Source organism: Antechinus flavipes, chromosome 1 (assembly GCF_016432865.1).
Source record: "Antechinus flavipes isolate AdamAnt ecotype Samford, QLD, Australia chromosome 1, AdamAnt_v2, whole genome shotgun sequence".
Classification (NCBI taxonomy): Eukaryota; Metazoa; Chordata; class Mammalia; order Dasyuromorphia; family Dasyuridae; genus Antechinus; species Antechinus flavipes.
Genome location: NC_067398.1, coordinates 674,926,760 through 674,935,627, shown reverse-complemented (window position 1 = coordinate 674,935,627; position 8,868 = coordinate 674,926,760). Strand labels below are relative to the sequence as shown.

Here is an 8,868-nt window from a genome sequence, read left to right as displayed (position 1 = left end):
TTTTCAGTATCTTAAAATAGGCATTAATTTTCCCCAAACAGTCTGGGCAACAAGAGTTTTTCCTGCCTCTTCTCACCTCGGCTTCTACTTGCTGTGCTAAACCCCTGCAGCACTAGGTAATAAGTACTCTAGCATCCCTCTATCCACCCAGTGCCTTGTTCTAGGATCTGATAGCTACATACTACCAAGGTTTCTGAAATGTTTTTCATCTTCCTGAAGATGAGCTGGATGTCTCAGTGAATAGAGCATCGGGCTTGGAGCTCAGACCTGGATTGGAATTTGACTCAGACACTTACTAGCTGGCCAAGTTACTTATTCCTGTTTCCCTCAGTTTCCCTATCTGTAAAAGGAATTGTAGATGGGAATGGCAAACCACTCCAATAATCTTTGCCAAGAAAACCCCAGATGGAGGCAGGAAGAGTAGATTCTGAATCCAAAGAACAACAATCCTCTCCCCCACGACTTAAACTCATCTAGATAAAGCAGTCGATAATTACTCTTAGCCAATCCCCGCCCCCAATAACGAGGGTCTTGCTGCTTTTCTTCACCCAAAGCGGGCTTACCCCTACCCGCCGCAGTTAATGACTTTTCGTTGTGCTCTGGATTGTCCTCGGCCAGGTCTCTAGTGACCCAGAACAGTCTGGGGCTGGGGGTGTGTGTGGGTGGGGGATTTCGTCCTCCGAGCCTGTAGTTTAACTCCTCCCTCCTCACTGAACCCAGGGAGTGGAAGAAATTCCTCAAATATTGACCCAAGTCCTCGAAGCCTGGGCCCCGGTTAGGAGGAATTCGCCTCCCCCGTCTCCTACCCAGAGGCCCTCCCCATTTCTCGCCAGCCTTGCCCCCGAGAGGGGTCATATCTAGCTCCAGACTTTGGTCCGAGGAGCCAGGATCCAGCGGGATTTCGGGAAAGGGCCAGAACGCCCAGCTCCCTTTTGCCAGGGTCCTAGGTCTTCCAAAAGCGCAAACTCCTTGATTCCCCTGAGCCGGTTGAGAAAGAGGCTAGGCCTGAGGCTAGTCAGACGCGTTCCAGTGACCCTAAGCCAGTTTCCCCTCCCTCCGGGCAGTTAGGCCGGTGGTTAGACCGAAAGGTCTCTGGCCCTAAGAGATTCTTGTTTTTCTGCGCCGGGGAAGGCCCAGCGCTCCAGGGCTGGCCAGGGACAGCTCGCAGGGCACCAGCTTCACCTTCTCTCTTTGGAAAAGTCCCGGCAGGCTCCTTTAGCCTTTAAATCGACTCCTAGACCCGGCGGATACCGCGGAGCCATGAGCTCTTTCGTGTGGAGGCTCTTCCCATTACGGGATTAGGACCGAGGTTAGGTTCCCGAGAGAGTTGGGTTCTTTAGCTATTCTTGCTGATCGAGAGAGCCCTAGGGGGCCCAGCGGTGGAGGAGGGTGCAAGCAGGAGGCCGGAGGATGGGGGGACGTGTTGGGAGACTACGTGCGTTTGGGAGGCGCAAAACTGTTGGAGGCCCCGCACGGGGGGGTAGAGGTTGAGTTCCTCTCGCTTCACCCCGGGCTTTCGCCCCATCTAGAGTTCGGGAGAGAAGAGGAGCTCTAAGTGGGCAGGTGAGGTGGAAGAGTACTTCAGGCGGTCTCTGCTCCCGCCATGCTTCCCCTCCAGCCCTCCCCGCCCACTACCTCCTCTCAGACCTCACGATTCCCTTTCACTCCTTAAGCCGATTGCCCAAGGGGTGGGTCAGTGGCGCCGCTCTGGTGTTAGGGCCCCGGCCTCCACCCCCTGCCCCCGGGTATCAGCGCTCTAGCCCGGAGGAGAGGGAGTGAGGGAGGCCGGACGCTGACGCTGGACAAAGAGTGTCTTGTCCAGATCCTGGAGTCTGCTCTCCCAGAGGGTGACATCAACTTTAGGCTAGGGCCGGGGTGGGAAGGGGTGGGAAGGAGACACCCAGGCTTTTCTCGGATGGCTTGACTGTGTCGTCCCGACGCAGCCCCAGGGACACGTGCAACCGTGTCCTCGGATATCCCCCTAGAAGCACGACCCCGAGGTTATAACCCCGGAAAGAGCCCAGTGGCCAGGGACCCAAAAACAGCCTGGGTTCTGGAGTTCCGGAGCCGTCGGGGAACGGTCTTTGCGCAAAGCTGATAGGTTCCTCTTCTCCCGAAGGACCTAGTGGCCCCCAACCCTGCTTCAGCTCAGAAACGGGCGAGGCGCCCCTGGGGGTAGGAAGTGGGAGGGGGGTAAGGGGCGGCGCAGAAGAAACTTTCCCTCTTAAGCCCCTGAGGAATGTCGGCGGATTTCCTGAAATCCGACCCCGAGGCCGCGCAGCGCTCCCCTGCCCCCCTCACCTGGACTAGCTCTCGGGGTGGGGTGGGGGTTGGGGAGCGATGATTTGGGAAAGGGAGACGGTTGCTGGCCGGAGGGGAGGCAGCTGCTGCGGCTGCCAGGGGGAAAGGAGAGCTCACCTGAGCCCAGGACCACGGAATTTAGGGCCCCTTTCGCTGCTCCCCACCCACTTTTCGATCCACATTTGACCAGTCCGGGAACCAGAGAAACTGAGGCGGGCAACATGGGGAACGCTTCTTCAATGCCTTCTCCAGACGCTGTACTCCAATCACCGGGACTGGGAGGGGGTGTCTGAAAGGGAGCGCTGTTTGGGGGCGCTCCTCCAGTTCTTAGTTGCTCCACGGTCTCCGAGCTGATGATGAGAAGAACAGGGGGAGGCCGCGAGCCCTGGGGAGGCCGAGGGCCATATAGCTCCTGATCCCGCTCCCCGCCGCTTTGGGGCTAGACAGGAGACCAAAGCCAGATGTGCGGGCTTGCAGGTTACATTCCAGCTGCGCCCGACACAGCCGCGGCTGATTAAGCCATCTGGGGACTGGGCGGGGGGAGATGAAAGGCGGGAGCTGGGCTGGGGGAGGGGGTAGTACACCCGGGCTCCCGCTTGAAGCCTGCCCCTTTTCTCCCCCACCCCCCTTTCTCTGCTCCTCTCTTTTTCCTCTTGCGGAGGGATCTCTGGAGGCCTCTGACCTGGTCATCTTTTAGAGTATAGAGTCAGAAGTCTTGCCCCCAAGATCAAGGGGCAGCACCTGCGCACGTGGCTGACTGGAGAATCCCTTTGGCTCCGGGGAACAGCTCAGAAAAGGGCTGGAAAGCCTCTGTCCAGCTCTGCCCTGACCTTGGGACCACCTAGTCCGGTTCTGGGGCTCTCATGTCAGACGGCCCTACACCGCCCGGGAGTTTCTCTTTCCCGAGGGAGGGAAGGAGGCGTGAAGGGAGCTTCCTTTGGGAAGGGCTCTTCAGTCCTAGGGACGGGGAAGACGGTCCGCTTCCTAGCGTCCAGGGCCAGTTCAGGACAAATTGCAAGGTACAGATACCGTTGGGTGTAGTGGTGGCAGTAAAAGAAGAATCCCTTTGGGGAGAAATGTCCCTGTCCCTTGCTCCTCTTTCTCCCTGCTCTCAATTTGTCATGTTACCCCACCCATTCATCTGACTTGGGGGTTCAAGGCACAGCCAAGAGACGTCCTCGGGCCCTGGTCCTCTCCCTTTTCTCCTAGAGTTTCGCTGTTCTTCTGGAGGCAGCTATGGAAACCGCCGGCTTCACATGCGGGAGCCAGGCAGGGACCAGTGAAGCCAAAGGAGCACAAATGGCACGCCCGCGGCCCAAGAAGGGCTCCTAAACTCCTTTCTAGCCTCATCGTTTCCTCCAAATTCTTTACCTCCCGGTTCCTGTTCTCCATCTCTCCCCATCCCCCCCCCCCCCACTGTCTCCCAGGCTCCCTTGCTCAGGGACGATGACGTCACACCCCAGCCCCCCGCGCGCCCCTCACTGAGCTGCTGGTTCTGTCTCCGGTCAGACCCCACGCGCCCCCGGACCCCGATCCCCGCGCTCGCCATGGCTGGCGCTGAGGTCCTGCTGCTGCTCCTGCTGCTGCACCCCGGGCTGCTGCCGATGGCCACGGCCGCCGGTGGGGACCCGTTCGCGCAGCAGCTGGGCCCCACCAGCTCGTGCCAGCTGCAGTGCAGCCTCTGGACTCCTCGCGCGGGGGCGGCGGTGCAGGTGAGAGGCGCGGGGCTGGGTAAGGACAAGGGCCCCCACCCCCACCCCCGGCCGCGCGCCCCATTGCAGGCCCTGACGGCTCGGGCGGGAGCGCGTCCCCTTCCCCCATCCCCCCAGCTCCGCGTTTGCGGTGGGAGGTCAGGCCCCAGGGCGGGGCGGAGCCGGGCGGGGGGGGGCAGCGCTGGTCCGGGGCCCATCCGGGCCCCCGCGGCCATGGCGGGCTCGGGCGCCCCTTTCACCCTTCTTGTCGCCCAAAGGAGGAGCTGCAGAACGCCTGCGCCCGGGGCTGCCGCCTCTTCGCCATCTGCCGCTTTGTGACGGGCAGCACCGAGGCCAACGTCACCCTGGCCGAGTGCAAAGCAGGTGATGAAGACCGGGGGAGGGGGTGCCCGGAGCGGGGAAGGAAAGGAGCGGAAGCCTCCCGGCCCGACTGCGGCGGGGGGGGGCGGGGCGGAGGGAGGTCACTACCTGTGGGATGGGCGCCCTCGGGCAGCTCGAGTCCTCTCTGACCGCCGCGGTTCTGGAACAAAGGAGGGGCGTGGGAGAGAGGCGCCCCGAGTTCCCTCCAGTCCCGGGGAGCCCGCCAGGGAGCTCCCGCTCTCGGGGAGCGCCAGGCCGGGGAGGGAGGCTGGGAGGCGCAGACTGAGCAGCCACTGAGACTCGTCCCCGTTCACTCCCGAAGCCTGTCTGCAGGCCTATGACCGGGCTCCCGAGCAGCTGGCGTGCACTGAAGGATGCTTGAGGCAGATGCCCGGCTCCCCGAGGCCTTCATTCCCCCCGCTGCCGACACCTTCGCCGTCTCCTCCACCTGAGTACCACAAGGTGGGAAGACCGGCCCCTGAGTCCGGGGGAGGGGACCGCAGAGTCAGCTGGAAGTCCGAATCTGCCACTAAATGGCCAAGCCACTCCTGCCCTGTCCTCAGTGTCCCCGTCTGTGAAATGGGCTGGGGACAGGAAGCCTTAGCGCTTTCATGGCTGGCGTTGTAGAGGGATGGCTCTCCAGCTTTGCTTTGGGCTTCTAACAGCTGACTCCCATCTTCCCTTCAGTTTTCAGTCAGTCCGGGCAGGAGGGTTTCTTCTGCCTTCCCCCCAGGTTCGATTCCCCGCTTTATCCCCTGATTCCTGCTTTATTCCAGACCTCCGCAGCTCTGGCCTGCGCTATGGTGACAGGCTTCCAATCGACCTCCCTGCCTCCCGTCCCAACCAAAGGGGCTGCTCACAAGCTTGTCGCAAGCCCTGTCCTGCTCACTCTCGGTGGCTCCTCCCGGACTTCAGGAGGCGTTTCAGCCCCGCGGGGCTCCTCTCTGGCCCCCAAGGAAAAAGATTTTCTCCCTTTTCTTTGCCGTATATGTGGCAAGGAAAAGGGAAAAGGGACACACACACACACACACACAGAGAGAGAGAGAGAGAGAGAGAGAGAGAGAGAGAGAGAGAGAGAGAGAGAGAGAGAGAGACAGAGAGAGAGAGAAAAACAAAGAGAGAGAGAGAGAGAGACAGAGAGAGAGAGAGAGACAGAGAGAGAGAGAGAGACAGAGAGAGAGACAGTGAGAGAGAGAGAGACAGAGAGAGAGAGAGACAGAGAGAGAAGGAGAGAGAGAGAGACAGAGAGAGAGAGAGAGAGAGAGGATCTAGATGTCTATAGCTGTCTCTATATATCTTACATGTCCTGAAGGCCCAGCTCAGCTCCTCCTCTAAAAAGCCTGTCCTACTTAGGTGCTTGCATAATTGCCACCGTGATGATCTGGTGGTTTTTGTCTCCTTTTCCTCCTTCCCTCCCCACAATTTAGGGACAGAGACCAGTACCTCCACCTGACACCATTTCAGTGATGGAGGTCTTATCCAATCTGTGTAATAAATTGATCAGCTCAGCCCAAAGCTTCATCTCTTCTACATGGACCTATTACCTACAGGCAGATAATGGGAAGATGGTAGTTTTCCAGGTGAGAGTGGAGAGAAAATAGGTGGTGAGCTCCCCATCCTCAGAGGTATCCAAACAATGGCTGGACAAACCCGTGGGAATGATGGAGAAGGGGGTTTCAGGCTTAGCCACTCTTTAATGTCCCTCTTGACTCGGATCCTGTGATTTGGGGAGAGATCTCACTGGGAGGCTGGGGATGTGTTCAGCCGGTTCATGGGAGGGTACGTTTAGAGCCCCAGGCCCGCTCTGCTGCGGCCCTCTGACTAGTATTCCCGGCCCATCTTTTCCCTCCCGGCTAGTCACAGCCTGAGATGGAAGCGCCCTTGTCCGAAGGAACTCAAAAGCACGCCGAGGGGGCCGAGGAGCTCCATTCAGGTGAGAAACAGGGGCAGCTCTCCCCGGGCTCTCTCTCGTCCCTCCCAGAGCCCTCCCTTAAATCCAGGTCCCTTGCATGTCATGACATCACTCCCTGATGTCACGATCCTCCTCGGAAGGAAGGACAAACAACAATCCTCCGAGAGCAAAGGAGGAGAGGCTGTGGGATCCAGCCGTTGTCCGGACAGTTGCTTGCTCGCAGCCCCTGCTCTGCCGGTCCCGCTTCCCAGAACCTCCAGCCTCGTCACCCAGAGTCTAAGGCTTTGGGTTCTAGAACCCGAGCCTCCACATGGGATTGAGCATCAGACAGGACTCCAGTCGCACTCACCCTTTTTGCTGTCCTAGGTCTTAAAGAGAAAAAAGTGAAGATTAAAGACAAGGTGTCCCAGGAGACCTCCGCCGGCCCGCAGCCAGAACACAACTTCCTGGGCTGCATGTCTAAGTGGGTACAGGGCTTTAGGGGGAGACCCTTCTTCCTGGGCTTCAGTTTACTCACCTATCAGAACAAGGGGCTTGAGCTAGATGTCCTCAGAGGCCCCTTCCTCAGTCATGGTTATAGCTCAAAAAAGCCAAGAGCTCTGGGTTCAAATCCTGGCTCTGTCATTTTCTATCTCTGACTTTGGACAAATAATTTGACGTCTCTGATCCTCATCTCTTATCTAAAAAATAGGGCTCTTCTGGTCACTCGGAGTTGGGGGGAAAGTGAGTTATAATGTTGCCCCCACTCTCTCCTTAGATGTGGTCTGTGACCTGCCTTCACATATTCCCCATGATTAATTGGGGACTGACTTATTTCAGGCTTTCTCCCTTAAGTAACAGTTATCTCTTCCCCAAGTTTATAGACTATTTTATTCAAATACCTTGATCAATACTTTGCTCAAAGGAGTCACCCTTGGGCCCCCCAGTCCACTAAGGGGACCGAGCCATGCCAGACCCTCAGCTTGTTGTTGATCTGTCAGAAAAGGGCCAGGCCTTCCCTCTGCTCACAGCCTTGAATGAGTCAGTGCCATCTTTGGGGGGCTGGGGTACAGGCGCTCTGGACTGCCCAAGTGGATCCTGGCCTCCTGCCTGCTCTTCTCGGTGCTTGTCATGCTGTGGCTCAGCTGTGCCAGTCTTGTGACTGCACCGGACCAGCATATCCGGAACCAGGTATGTGGGCTTGGGGGGGAGGGGGAGGGGAGATACCAAGTGGGCTTCCTGGTACTCCTCTCTCCTCCCAAAGAGCCCAATCATGGTTTTTCTCATGCCCAGGATTTTTCTCCCATTCTTTCCCCCCCAACCTGGGTTTCTCCTCTTCTCCCCTTGAACCCTAGGATTCCCGATTTAGAAGTTCCCTCTGAGAAAGTTGAGAACAGCCCCCTCCCCAGTGTAAGCTCCATGGCAGGGGGGCGTCTCTGCTCTCTGAGGAGGGGGGAGTTCATCATCTCCTGAGGCCACTTGGTCTCCTCCCCAGCCTGAGGATTCTGTTGTCTTTCTTTCCTACCCCTCCCCCCACACACAGCCCCTGAGCATCTCTGGGGAGAAGAATTACCTGGACGAGCTGGAGTGGCCCTTGGCTCCGGCTCCTGCCCCCATGGTATCTGTCACTGTGGAGTCTCGGGAAGCTGGCTCCTTGCCCATAAAGGTGGGAATGGACCTTACGGCTCTGTAAATCCCTGGAGCTGGAGTTGTCCCTTTCTGCAAACAGCCCACAGAAGCCTCAGTGATAAAGGAGAGGGAGAGATTTGGGGCTCCCATCCCTCTGGGCCATGAGGACAGCTCCCCTCCACTCTGCCACCCGGTCCCCCCTGGGTCTGGAAAAGTCCCCCTACTGAACCTGCAGGAATAATCCCCCCATAGGTCCCCTCTTCTCCAGTGCCTGCTGTTCAGGGATGTGTAGGTGTGAATGGGGGGGGGGGGTTGGTCTGAGTTGGGATAGGACTGGAAGAGGGTCTTGGCTTCCTGCTCCCCTCCCCTCCCTTCCCCCTTTAGTCACCCCACATTACTCCCAGCCCAGTGTAGCTCAGCATGTGAGTTTTGGCCCAGTCCTCCTCCCTTTCCCAGCCCTCGACACTCACCCAAAGGGCATCTGGACCCAGTCAAAGCTGATTTCCCTTCCCATTCCCTTCTTCCTTCCTTCCAGCCTAGATTAATTTATTATTATTTTCTAACTTGTGACCCTCCGCCCTTCTCCCGTTCTCTTGGGCTAGGCTTAGTTGGGGGAGGGGACGAGTTCTTGGGACCCCCCCCCCCACCTCCCAATCTCTACCAGTCAGTGACACCAGAAGCTAGCTAAGGCTGGCGGTGGGTGGGGGCAGTGGCTGGGGTGAGAGGAATAATAGGGAGTGAATAAAATCTTTATAACTGACATTTTGAGTCCAGAATTTGTGGTCTGTGGTGTGTGTGTGTCTGCCTGGGCCATGAGGCCGGGGACTTAGGGAACAAAGGCACCAATAGGAGAATTTCCAATGTTCGGGAATGACCCCTTCCCATCCACCCTTCTGGCTTAAACCCCTAAATATTCAGCCCATGGCGTGGCCTTGGGGAGGGAGGGGGAGACAGGCCCGAGGAGCTCGGAAAGGT

General features: G+C 58.2%; 1 protein-coding gene across 1 annotated transcript; it reads left to right on the top strand.

Annotated features, from left to right (window-relative positions):
• Positions 1–3,748: 3,748 nt before the first annotated feature.
• Positions 3,749–8,653, top strand: TMEM59L (transmembrane protein 59 like). The gene is made up of 8 exons (XM_051972324.1): positions 3,749–4,013; positions 4,271–4,376; positions 4,696–4,835; positions 5,801–5,953; positions 6,231–6,306; positions 6,652–6,748; positions 7,338–7,455; positions 7,808–8,653. The coding sequence occupies exons 1-8, from the start codon at positions 3,849–3,851 to the stop codon at positions 7,955–7,957; spliced, it is 1,005 nt and encodes a 334-aa protein (XP_051828284.1). The 5' UTR covers positions 3,749–3,848; the 3' UTR covers positions 7,958–8,653.
• Positions 8,654–8,868: the final 215 nt, after the last annotated feature.